Source organism: Atta cephalotes (assembly GCF_000143395.1).
Source record: "Atta cephalotes unplaced genomic scaffold scaffold00022, whole genome shotgun sequence".
In the NCBI taxonomy this organism is placed as follows: Eukaryota; Metazoa; Arthropoda; class Insecta; order Hymenoptera; family Formicidae; genus Atta; species Atta cephalotes.
This window is the reverse complement of record NW_012130086.1, coordinates 2,017,301-2,030,265: the sequence shown is the minus strand read 5'-3', so window position 1 is coordinate 2,030,265 and position 12,965 is coordinate 2,017,301. Positions and strand designations below refer to the sequence as shown.

The 12,965-nt window shown below is 30.7% G+C and overlaps 4 protein-coding genes across 4 annotated transcripts in view; 1 reads left to right on the top strand and 3 right to left on the bottom strand.

Moving 5' to 3' along the window:
- LOC105619552 (E3 ubiquitin-protein ligase MARCH8) overlaps positions 1 to 6,262 on the bottom strand; it is a 10,438-nt gene extending 4,176 nt beyond the window's left edge. The window contains exon 1 of the mRNA XM_012201069.1: positions 6,243 to 6,262. Coding sequence (XP_012056459.1) covers positions 6,243 to 6,262 — 20 coding nt within the window. The remainder of the gene's footprint in view (positions 1 to 6,242) is intronic.
- Positions 3,408 to 4,007, bottom strand: LOC105619551 (uncharacterized RING finger protein C548.05c-like). The gene is made up of 2 exons (XM_012201068.1): positions 3,781 to 4,007; positions 3,408 to 3,711 (listed from the first exon to the last, which is right to left on the bottom strand). Exons 1-2 carry the CDS (start codon positions 4,005 to 4,007, stop codon positions 3,408 to 3,410), a joined length of 531 nt encoding a protein of 176 aa, XP_012056458.1.
- Positions 5,208 to 6,479, top strand: LOC105619553 (PRKR-interacting protein 1 homolog). Its single transcript, XM_012201070.1, has 3 exons — positions 5,208 to 5,374; positions 5,460 to 5,639; positions 5,738 to 6,479. The coding sequence occupies exons 1-3, from the start codon at positions 5,276 to 5,278 to the stop codon at positions 6,128 to 6,130; spliced, it is 672 nt and encodes a 223-aa protein (XP_012056460.1). The 5' UTR covers positions 5,208 to 5,275; the 3' UTR covers positions 6,131 to 6,479.
- A 118-nt stretch (positions 6,480 to 6,597) lies between these two features.
- On the bottom strand, positions 6,598 to 10,988 carry LOC105619554 (HEAT repeat-containing protein 6). The gene is made up of 12 exons (XM_012201071.1): positions 10,812 to 10,988; positions 10,456 to 10,704; positions 10,114 to 10,344; positions 9,214 to 10,039; positions 8,852 to 9,141; positions 8,402 to 8,740; positions 8,026 to 8,273; positions 7,717 to 7,936; positions 7,411 to 7,488; positions 7,134 to 7,340; positions 6,900 to 7,016; positions 6,598 to 6,806 (listed from the first exon to the last, which is right to left on the bottom strand). The coding sequence occupies exons 1-12, from the start codon at positions 10,986 to 10,988 to the stop codon at positions 6,633 to 6,635; spliced, it is 3,156 nt and encodes a 1,051-aa protein (XP_012056461.1). The 3' UTR covers positions 6,598 to 6,632.
- Positions 10,989 to 12,965: the final 1,977 nt, after the last annotated feature.

Sequence of the window (12,965 nt, the reverse complement as noted above, 5' to 3'; positions counted from 1 at the left end):
TTTATCAATTGTCTGCCAAACGTATTCCAATTTATAAATGTTACTTAACGAATGAATAATTAACTTCAGATTAAAACGATCCGTTTGGCAAATATTCAGACAATAGTTTAACGGATAAACTCAACGAATAATCAGTTTGTCAACGTTATATCCAATGACATTTAGCATAAGTTTAAATAAGATATAGATTTTTTTCTTTTCGAGGAAATTTGTGGTAATCAAGCGTTGTTAAATCAAGTCATTCCACGAACGAAATCGGGGAAGCGACGAAGGTAACTGGTGTGCGTCACGCTGCGTCGCAAATCGCGAGATCTCTTGCGTTTTATGCAAGATCGAGTCGCATGAAAACGCTTGTCGATATCGTCCCGTGTGAGAGATTTCAGCGGTGCACTGCAGGAGGAACAAGAAAAGAAGAAGGAAAACAAAGCGCACACTGATATGTCACGTACATACACGCTCCTGCCCACCGTAGTCGTCCGTCGTGTGTTGTCCCTCGGTCGGACTCTTCCGTTGGCCAAGTAATGAGGATCCGCCGGGCCGGGCGGCGAAATTATTCACGGACCGTTTTAATATATTACGTCGCGATGACGGGGGAGAGAAACGGGCGGAAAACGGACACGGATCAGATTTTGACACTTCGTCCTGAGTCAATGACACGACAAACGGGAGGATGTGTCGCTCGGTGTATCTCTCCCTGCAATTCCGCGTGTGCGCCCGCGCCCGCGTGTACGTGCGCGCGCGTCAGAGTGTGGCAGCGAAGCCAAGCGGAGTCTAATCGCGTGCCTTGGCACAGCGGCTGGCGTCCACGTAACACCGTCGCGAGTGTGGAAACACGTTGACACTCGCCGCAATAACTCGCGAGACGACACCATGCGCCGTCCTCATCGCAGCGCGCTACCCTTCCATCCCCACACGGCAAAACAGACAACAGTCAAAAGACAGCTGCGCGTGAACGCCGTGAACTCTGTCCGTCCGTCTGCTGCGCTGCTATGACGTAGCCGCGGCCTTGGACGCGCCCGGCCAATGGCCGGCCGCGTGAGCGCTGTCGGGTAACATTTCGCCAATAATACCGCGCGATTTTGAATCCCGCTGCTAAATTGCTATTCGCGGCCATTCAATACCGGCTGATTATCTTTATCGCTAATAAATACACGACAGTTCCTGTGATTATTCGCCATTATTCACTGTCCAATCACGATAATGTCATACTCCACGTATCGTTTATCTCAAATTAAGGAATATCTATTTATGAAATTTGATATCTTCGGTTTTTTGTACCGCGAACATTTGCTTAATTTGTGCGAAGATGTAGGAAAGAATCGAAAATGTAATTAATAATATAATAAGTCGAAGGATAATAATTCAAGAATAGTAACAATTCGAAGAATTCAAAGATTTGTAGATAATCTAGAGTAAAAATTAAGCCTTTTTACTTCGCATATTGAACAAAGATAAAAATATATACATCTCTACACATATACATAATGTACACACATATATACATTAAATACGTACATATATATATATATATATATATATATATATATATATATATATATTGTATAATGTTGTGCATTATATAATATATATTACATATTACATACATGTAATACAATATACATGTTGCTCTTAGATCGTAGAAGTGTATAATATATATGGTATGCTTATGTATATATAATATTTAGAACTATTCATAAAAAATTTCACCGATCTTCTTGGTAACTGACAAATTTGATTGCAATATCAAATCGTTTCGAATTGCCTTTATATATATATGTACAATGTATATAGCGTCATTTTTTCCTCTATATCGTAACTGTATTATTCATCAAGCAGATATGTATCCGTTTTTTTATAACAGATTTTGTTAATTATCATCTGGTAGAATGCGTAAAAGTTGAAAACTTATTAGGTGTGGGAAAAAGTTCGTGGCGTTTTTTTAATGCCTAATGGGAAAAACGCCACGAACTAATATTTCCTTTTTGTCATTTATTAATTTTTATATTTCAAAATTATTCGATGCTGGCTCAATTTTAATTGATTTGAAAAAAAAAACGTGAAATCCTGAAAATTTTTATTTCTCTAGATCAAGTAGCGGTAGAAATTTATGTACACCGTGAATAATGACTGAGTTTATTAATAAAAACCTTTAATATAGACACCTCTTTACAGACTCGAATCGATTATATTTCGTTCTGTCATTTATCTTGGTACTGGCTGCATTCCAATATTCTCATCTACTGAACTGTAACAGATACATTATTACAAGATAACAATTAATCTTTCAAAACATACTCCAACTATATAAAGAATATTTACTTGTAATACAGATAAAATTGTACGATAGAAAAATTGATTGAGACAAATCCTGTAATTTACTCACTTAAAAATCCTACAACAGTTCCAATGAAAAATAATATTGTATCTGTCATGAACATTGTCTATATATTTCTTTTTCTTTGAAAACGTTAAAAGAATACATACCTTTTCAAAGTAGATTTTAATTTGAAACAAGATTTCCTTACTGTGTTTAAGTAGAGAATGGGAAGTAATTATTCTCTTAAGAGAGATATCACAAGGTTACATACTCAAATAACATAAACAAATAATATATACATTTTGGGTCATTGTATAAATAAGAAAACATGTACACTTATATATTAAATTACGAATGTAATTGTATTAAATTAAGACAATTAAAAGGCGTACTAAATCTCTTTTAATTACATTTTAATACTGTAGCATAAGATACATAATTTGTTATTTTGAAAATATATTATAATTAATTAATAGTAATAAACTAACTCAATTTTATAATCGCCTTGTCTCTTAAAAATTAAGATTTGTTTATAGGTTAATAAATAAAAAATTTTCAGCACTTCTTTTAATATTATAATTTATAATTCTATGTCCAGAGTAATGAGTCAATTCTAAGCAGAATCGTAAGACTTGTAATGTATTCTCGTAAAACTTGTGTAAGAACTTATGACTAATATTCTAATTTTGTGCGTATGTATATAAGACATACGATTATTCGTAAATATCTATAATTTCTTGTAAACTTTATGGTTAAAATTTATAAGAAATCATAGATATTTATGAATAATCGTACATAAGAAGCTGTCTATAAAAATAAAGGTATTAACTTACTTAAAAATTCTCATTACAAGAATATATTATGATTTTGTTTAGAATTTAGATATAAGTTTCCGAATAAAATACAAATTAATAGAACGTATATTACATGTTTTCTTAAATGATAAAATATTGTAAAAACCTTTCTGTGAAAAGTTTTTTAATGTATAAAAACAAAATTGAAGATTTACAATTGCCAATTTATGTGTATATAAATAGTTAGAAAATGAAATACCAAAAGATATGGAACGGCTTGTAATGTTCTACAATATTTAAAGATATAAACGAGTACAAGATTTTAAAGTTATAGTTGTTTTACAAGTTGGGCATTTTTTAGCTGTCTGAAGGAATGTCTGCAAACAGTCTGAGCAAAACAGATGTCCACAACGAGTAGTGTAGGGTTTTAGTTTGGAAGATAATGCTTCAAAACATATTGGGCATGTAAGAGGTACTGGTTCTTTAATATCTGATTGAACTGTATAACATATTTTATCTTCTTCAATAGTATTGTCAAGAGTCAAAACTTCATTTGAGCCTATAGCCCGAGAAACTCTTCCTTTCTTTTTAGTATTTTTCCTAAAAATATATTTTTAGCCTTAAAATAAATCTATTTACTTTTCGTTAAGAAGTCAATAAGGTACACACGTTTGGGTAGCTTGTGTATTTCCTAAAACAATAGGAGATATAGGCCTTCTACAATGATCTGAATTGCTGGTTACATTATTGCTAGAAGATATATTTTCAACATTTCTTTGATGCGATCTTGAAGGTCTGACTGAACTTGGTGATTCCTTAGTTAAATCAATAACATCTATTAAGGAGGGTGAAACATCTATTACTGAATCATCCATGAAATCATTTGTATCTTCCATTATATATATATATATATGTCAATCTAAAAAATGTAGAAAATTAAGATATTTTTATATTTTATTTTGTTGCTAATTAGAAAATTTAAATCTAATTATACTTATAATTAAATATAATTAAATTATTATTCATTATATTATTATAAAAATTGGTAGAAGTTTTATGTAAAATATAGCATCTTTTATATGATGACAAAATCGTATAGGTTAAGTTATAGATATAATGATATATGATGATATGACATTATATGATATAATAACATTTTTATAATTCCATCAAATTGCAAAGATAAGAACATACGTTTGTCGTTATGGCATATGAAGTACATACTTACTTTGCACAAATTATTTAAAAATTACGGTTACACTTTCTCGTTTATTAAAACTATTTTTCAAATCTCAGCTGTTTCTTTTCTTTCTAAATGTCTCCAACCGTCTGAAACTACTCTCACAACGGGCACGGACTTAATAGTTGAGTGAGCTTTCGCTGTATTGATATATTCTTTTAAACTATCCAATCAGAAATTTAGATCTAGAAGAAACATCAGAGCAGCGAGCGCTCATTCAATTGTTGAGTCTGCAGCTTATAACATAATGCCCGTATCACATGAAATCGCATTTGAAACTGTGTCTATATTTGCGTCTCTGATTTAAGCTAGTCACACACTTTTCGTAACAATAACCGTAAGGATATATCCACAAATTTGCATAGCCACATAAATGTATGCATACAGAAAATTATCCAATTTCTCTTATGAAGTCGCACGTAAAATGTAATTGGATAATTTTCTGTATGCATATGTTTATCCAAGTTGTGTGGATATACTCTGACAATCGAGCAATTGGTCGAAATCTTACTGTAAAGAGCTTCGCATAATAAAAGGAACAGAGAACAGAGAATAAGAATTTCAACCTATTAGAAATTGTGTATTCCACAATACATAATTTCTGATAGGTTGAAATTCTTATTCTCTGTTCCCTGTTCCTTTTATTGTGCGAAGTCTTTTACTGTTACGGAAAGTGATTAGCTTAATTAAAAAGAAGCTGTTGACCAGCGAACGCAGATGACAATCTTCAATCGCTAGTAAAATTGATAAATTTAGGAACATTCATAGGTTTTTTATTCTTATCCTGTACTAAATTGCACTAGAATATTCTAAAGACGCGGTATGTTATTGATGTGCTAATCAACAAGTTTATTTTGAGAATCAGAATCACAAAGATTTACATTATCGACTTAATTCACTTCTTCGTATCTACGAAGTGGAAAAATGTCGGACGACAAGGAAAAGGATGAAGAAAAACCTGTAGTGCCAAAAACAGCCGTGGATCTGCAAAGATTGAAACTAATGAAATTAATGAAGAACGTTGTAAGAAGGCTTCCGTATTTATCTATTGATCTATGCATTATTTGAATCAGAATTGTATTATATAATTTGTGTTTTAATTGTACAGGATAAACCGGTTATACTACCGGAACGTCCAAAGGCCAAGAATACACCTTCTGTACCAGAATTTGTTCGTAATGTTATGGGTAGTAGTGCTGGAGCAGGTAGTGGAGAATTTCACGTGTATAGACATCTACGACGTAAAGAGTATGCGCGACAAAAATTTATTCAGGAAAAGGCATATAAGGTTATTATATTGATTATTGTATAACATACATCTAGAGTTGCCTAAAAATCACCCATTTTTTTTCTATTGATTACAATTTTCTTTTGTCAAAATTATAGGAACTTTTAGATGACGAATATCATCAGAAGTTGGAAGAGAATAGAAGATTGGCAGAGGAGGCAACTGCAAAGAAACGTGCTAAGAGATTGAGGAAGAAGCAGGGACGTAAGCAGAAGAAACTTATGAAAGCTAATAATAAGGAGGACAATGCTGTCATGAATGAAAAGTATAGTGAGGATGACAGTTCAGATGAAGAAACTAAAACTGTAGAAAATAGTAAAGTAACTGAAGAAAATGACAGTTGTCTTAAGAACGTGTCTATGAATGAAAGTGAAGTAATGTCAGCGACAGAAAAGGAATTATCATTACCTGTGGGAGAAAATCAAGAAAATACGTTAAAGACACAATCTGAAGTATCAAGCGAAAATATTCAATGTGAAGATGGTACTTGACATGTATATTAATGATCTAATAGCTCTTGTTGAATTTGAGATTGATATAGTTTCCACTGAATCACTCAATGTAGAGTACACTCAAAGTCTATAGAAATATGATTGATTGCACTCACTTCTGCTTTGATTCATAAAGTCCTAATAAAGAAATATTACTCTAAATTTGATTTGCATTATAGTGGAACCACACTGAAGATTTCAGTGGAAACTAGAACATTGATAGATTTTTTTAAAGCAATGTATCAATTATCATTCATAATTAAAGTTATCATGTATTATATATCATTATAATACAATTTTATATTGTATGGATTTTTTGAACAATATTAAAATAACTAATTTATACATATATTTTTAATTTCACTGATTATGTGTTTTATCAAGCTTTCTCTATTAATAAAAATTGTAAATTGCAGTAAATAGCTGGTAGAAAAAAATATGCTAAAAAATATGTTACATTGCTTTATTTTTTTTCTTCATCATTTTAGTTGTATATACAATTCTATATCGTCGAGGTAATGACATCTAGATTGTCATAGCGATTAGTTTTCTCGAATATATTTGCCAAAGATTGAGCGATTTGTCGTTCTTCAACAGAATGTGCATTTTTCACATGCTGTGCTAATTGGACTTTTGCCTTAATTAAATCTCCTAGCTTTTCAGGTAAAACAGTCTCCTACAAGAAAATTTCAATACATTTCAATACAAATTATAAAATTTCGTCTTGTATATTTGATTTAATAATTATATTTTATATAACATACGATACCTGAAACTGTTTCATGAAATTGGAAATTTCTTCTAAATGGTCGCCAATCTCTATCCAAAGAGTTTGTAGTTCGGATTTTTCTGTATGGGCAGCCACGCAACTAAGAGTAAGGCACAACTGAAAAATATTTTCTGCTTGTAAAATAATAATTAAAAAGTATATATTTTTTGTATTAATACATAACCAATAATATTCCAAGAATATTATTATGTATTATAAGAAAAACACACTTACTTGCTGAATGAGTGCATCTCGATGCGGATATTCAACGTAGCTTGGTACATGTTGAGCATTTTCAAATGCTAATACAATATTTTTCCACAACATTACAGTATATTTACCGTAGTCATTACATGAAGACAATGCCCATGCGGCATTAGTTCGTACTTTAAAATTAGGACTATCGCATATCAAAGTTAAAAGCGCTGGAAATACTTGATCCTATAAAAATATCTAGTTTTACACATTTACACAAGATAAATTCACTAATCACATTTTTTCAAGTACATACTTTCCAAAAAGATGGCAATATCGCATCTGGATCGTGGCTCAAAACCAATCCTAAAGCTCGGCAAGCGTTCCATCGTACCTAATGTTATAAATAAAAAAGATTTATTTTCATTAAATAAATCAAGAAATATTGCAGCTACATACTTCGTCATCGCAAAATAATAAAACATTTAATGCACAAGTATCGAGATAATAAGTTTGATCATAAATAAATTTATTTTGAGTTAAAAAATATATACATAAATAAATTATGGAAATTAATATAATAATAATAATTATTATAAAATCATCAGAACTTTTTTCTTACTTTCATATCATTTCCTAAAACGGCACATTTGATAAGTGCGTCCAATCCTATTGCCGTGTCGGAAAGTATGTGTTTCTGTGGACATAAATATAAAATAGTTCCAATTGCTCTGACGGCGTTACATTTCACTTTATCATTATCTTTTGTAGCCTTAATGCTTATATGATACAGTTTGGGTAATAAATCTTCTAAAGGAAATGGTTCCACATCTTCATGCTGTCTGGATAAAAGATATATTTTTATATAAATAGAGAAGACATGTCACGCGCAAAGAAGATAATGAAAGAAGGAAGTCTGAAAAAAACAAACTTTTGTCTGGAAAGACAATCACACAAATTCGCTAATGCCCAAGCACTTTTTACACGGACACCAAGATTTTTGTCCTCAAAAGCTGAACAAACTGTATCAGCCAGATCCATGAGAAAACCGGTATCGTGTTCCAAAGACGGTAAAGTTACCAACATTCCTAATGCACGTAAGCCAGCTGCTCTTACAGCACTTTCTTCATCACGAATTGCTCCAAATAGAATTGTAATTATTAATATAACTCTTTGTCTCTGCAAATATAAATGAAAATAAAGCAAAATATTAGAGATGACATGAAAAATATTTAGCTTGAATTTCATAAGTTCAAATGAAATAAAAATTTGGATAATTATATCCTTTTTGTTCCAATTATTCTTACCGATAATTGTGTGAATACATTTCCACTGATGCTACCTAGACAATCGCAAGCAGCTTCTCGCAATATGGTCCGTGATGTTTGGGCGAGTGATATTATAGGTTCAAATATAATGTTCCAAAATAATATACCATTGCTGTAAGTTTCAGTATTTGCGAAGCAACCAGACATAATCTCTAAAACTCGACATGCGTGTAATATTACTTGGTTTTCTGTTTCCTCCATAACCGAAATTAAAGCCGTAGTCACATTTTCCAAATGAGGAAATATAAGATTTCCTGTATTAAATACTAGTCTGCCCATAAGTTTTAAAGATTGAAGTCGTACAGGTGTATTAACTGACTAAAATGGAACAACGTAATTTTTTTAGTTTAACTGACAACTGCTTTAATTAATTACAAAATCTTCAAATATAAATCGCGCAAAAAAAAGTATAATGCGTATCGTTTATACCTTATTAGATATATTTTGTAAACAAACGCGAACCAGCAAACAAGCATTTTCATCTTTTGATATTGATGTGATCTCATTACAGTTATTTATCGAATTTTCGATATCCTCGACATCTATTTCCTCTTCTTCTGTTCCAATGTCACTGATGGAACTAGTATCAAACTGTGAACTTTCTGATCCTATTTCACCCACAGTTTGCTTAGCTAATATATTTAATATTTCCTGCGTTATAGGTTCACTTGAGGCAAATGCTTCAAAAATAGATAGTGCTGCAACTCGTACAGTTGGATCTAGAAAAATAACTTGACTATAATGAAAGTAATAAATTAAAAATTAAATAGAATAATAAAGGCAAAATGTACCTTTGTGAAATATATGCGGCTTACAATTCCTAACTAATTTGGTAGCCAAACCTGGTTTCAGTCGTTCGTATGGTGTGCCCTGTACAAGAGCCGCTGTGCATTTTAATGCGTGCGTTAACACAGCTACATTTTTTTCAGCCAGCAAAATTAATGATAATGTAAAATGTAATTCCTTGACCATTAAACATACTGTGCCAAAAAATGTGATGAAAGAGGTATGATTAGTATCCTCAGCGTGTATTAAAAATGGTTTAGCACCTATCAACAATTCAGTTAATGCACACAATACATTCTGTCGCACTTTAGACACAGGTTCAACTAATATGCTTCTTGTCAATACTCTTGCGTCGTTTCGTGAACCAGTAGCTACGATTTGTGGCCAGTATCCGAAAATCTCTTTACTCCGAGTGATTTCTATTAGAATCTGCAATAAACGTACAGCTCCCAATCTTACTTTGGAATCAATGTGGATAGAATTATTAATCTCTGTATCGGAAGTATCTGAATCACTGGAATATTTGGAAATTACTGTGTGTTCTGGAATGGCACTATTTCCTGAATCGGATGTATTTTTTTTGGCTAGTGTTTTTCTAGATCTTGCTTTGTGATTTTTAAGATTCTTGCATTTGGGAATTATGTGAACACGTTCTGGGAGATTCATGGCAGCTGGACGAAGTAATTGTGGCCTTGTGACTGAATAACCTTTGATGCCATAAAATAGGAACGCTTGCACCACTCCTAATATTTCTCCAATAAGATCAGGAGATTTAAGAATCAATTTTTCAATGATCATACAATGTAAAATGTGCAAGCATAAATTTATGATCTATAAATGTACAAGCACTCAATGAAATGTATGTATATATACCTTTTGAATTGTACAAAAAATAAATTACATACCTTACTGTAATAAAACTTATCATCATTATATGGTAGAAGTGATAAAATTTTAAAAATTATATTTTTTATCAAATATGTAAATTCATCTGATAAGCAATGATTGTTACTTTTGTTTGTTACAATTTCTTCTAAACATCCAAGTGCATGGAAATTAATTTCAGACCATGGGTTACATAATGGATTTAAATGCTTCATTAACAAACCCTTATCTTTAAGTAACAGACGTACATGCTGAAATATCAAGCAGTTTGCTTAAATTTATAATTTGCCTAATTTTATATAATGATATAATAATTTAATTTAACAATCTGTTTGTTATTGAAAAAGAAGCCATATACTAACATGATTTATGTCATCAAAATAACCAAAATGTAAAAAGCTTTTTATAGCAATTAATACATCAACTTGTGCCAGTGGGTCAGAAAACTCCAATGCTTCTAAAATCCATCGTTTGCAAGTTACAAATGTCCGACCATGAAGCTTGATGTTGCTCTGAATTAAATTGTACAGAAATTTGCAAACATTTTGAACTAAAAATGTTTCTGTAGGTAGAACTACTGCACAAAGTTGGTTCACCAATAATAATATTGCCTAGAAATAGATTACAATATAATTTCAATAAATGACAAAATATAGTTTGAGATGCAACTAGTACAACGTGTTTTGTATTAGTCAACAAAATATCAAATATTCCTTACATCATTATTTACAATATTGAGGCATCTGTAATCTAGTTCGTTGAGATCATTTAAACACGCATTGATCTGTTTCTTGTTGCTGAGTTTTGTACTAGTTAACAAAAGTAGTCTCTCGATTAACGAACAAAACTGTGTCGTAGTATCACTAACTGCACGATTTACGAGTAATGAGGCCATGATCACCGTTTACATTATATAATTTTATTATTTAAAACAGCATAAATAACTTCAATTATCTTGTAATTTGTATATTACTACGTGACATTGCACGATTTTTAATAAAAAACGATGTATTTACTCCGTATAGAAATAAAACCTGAGAACATCCATAGTATAAGCCCGGATCCTCATATAGATAACAGTGCTTTGACACAGAGCGCTGATTGGTGAAAAGCCGGTTGTGGAGGTAAAATTTACCTCCATTACCCGTTTTTCACCAATCAGCATTCGATGTCAAAGCGCTGTTAATCGTATGAGGATCCGGGCTAAGATATTCTTATGCCATGAGAGCACCCATCCCTTTTTCATGACATCACACGGTAGAAAATCCTCGTACACTAGCGGCATCAATATCTATTTAATAAAATAGATATGAAATACGTATCACAATATCGACATTGCTGATAAAGTCATATTGTTGATAATGAATGTGATACAAGTCCTGCTATATCCACAAATTTTGGATATAAATAATAATATACATATATAATTATATATACATATATATATTTATACATATATATATTTATGCTTTACGTAATTTTTCTTTTACTCTAGCCTACAGAAAGCGTCTAACTTTTGAATTATGAAGGAAGAAAAATAATACAGGATCACTTAGTTAACATCCTATCACTCTGGAAAATGTGTGTTGAAATAGATAATATTTATAATACTAAAAAAAAAAATTTATTTTAATTTAATAAATTAATATCAAATAAATTATTTATACATTATACTCTTAAACTTAAAATTTTTTTGTATTCTATTAAAAATTATTTTGTGTTCTATTATCAAAAAAATATATTATATTGTATGCCTTTACAATGTAATGTATAAGTTATAATGTATTTTTATATAATATATATTTTTATATATAAAAATATAAAACATAATATAAGAATAAAAATAAATGGAAATTGTTTCAGAAAAAAGAATTGTATATAAATTATGTAACTAACGTTTTAAATGAACTAAATTTTTATGTTATATATTTACAATTCGAAAAACGCGAATATACAATAGTTGTGTCACAAGTTAAAATTACAAAATAGTTAAATGCGTTCAGTTTTATATAAATACAATAAAGCATATGTACGAGTGTCAATGGAAATTTTTTAATCGCATTTGCGATTTCCATTACGACGTGATTCCATGCCTTTCACTTGTGACTGAATATAATATATGAGAGTTGATTGAATGATTTTTTAATCGCATTTGCAATTTTTAATAATGCGTGTAGCTTTACTCGCTTTTTGCATCTCATGCTTATATGATCCGATTGCACAAAGATTAGGTATATTAAATTTGTTACTAGAAACATTGAGATTTATTTAAAAAGGTTACGGAATTGAAACTTTATTTAAATACATGTAAGAGCATTAGTTACATTCATGAAAGTTTCATTTAATTTTAGTTGCCCAAATTATTTATTATTTATTAATAATTTAAATCTTTTTAATAATAATTCAAAGAAAAATATTTAAAATATAGAAATACTGTATAACAATTTCAAATCATAGTTATAATCATTTTAGTAATGTAACAATAACATATACTGAAATTATGATACATTGATAGTATATGGAATCAAGTCTTTCAGTAACTTGCAGTGGTCAATTGCAATTGATCAATTGACACTATCTGTGTGCCGACGCATATCTACAAATTACATTTATTATATTAAGAGAAAAAAATGTATTGTAAAACTTCTTGAATGTTTATATTTGTAACGTATGTAATTATTTTCATTGCATTAATAATTGCGTACGAAATGCTGTTCTTTACAATTATCAATTGCAAGCTTTGCATGAAATAGGTATGCACGAAATGCGCGAATGAGTGCTGATATACATTGACAAGCACATCAGAATACTTTTTGCACATTTTGTATATATACGAGAGATATTTCACGATTATAAAAGAAATAGAAAATGT

Bases quoted from the DNA above. Each gene is read 5' to 3' on its own strand.
- LOC105619551 (XM_012201068.1), bottom strand. From the start codon at position 4,007: ATGGAAGATACAAATGATTTCATGGATGATTCAGTAATAGATGTTTCA. The intron at 3,712-3,780 runs GTGTGTACCTTA...ATATATTTTTAG, and splicing joins AATACACAAGCTACCCAAAC to GAAAAATACTAAAAAGAAAG.
- LOC105619553 (XM_012201070.1), top strand. From the start codon at position 5,276: ATGTCGGACGACAAGGAAAAGGATGAAGAAAAACCTGTAGTGCCAAAA. The intron at 5,375-5,459 runs GTAAGAAGGCTT...TTAATTGTACAG, and splicing joins TGAAATTAATGAAGAACGTT to GATAAACCGGTTATACTACC. The intron at 5,640-5,737 runs GTTATTATATTG...TCAAAATTATAG, and splicing joins TTCAGGAAAAGGCATATAAG to GAACTTTTAGATGACGAATA.
- LOC105619554 (XM_012201071.1), bottom strand. From the start codon at position 10,988: ATGGCCTCATTACTCGTAAATCGTGCAGTTAGTGATACTACGACACAG. The intron at 8,741-8,851 runs GTATAAACGATA...GTTCCATTTTAG, and splicing joins TACAAAATATATCTAATAAG to TCAGTTAATACACCTGTACG. The intron at 8,274-8,401 runs GTAAGAATAATT...TTATATTTGCAG, and splicing joins ATGTATTCACACAATTATCG to AGACAAAGAGTTATATTAAT.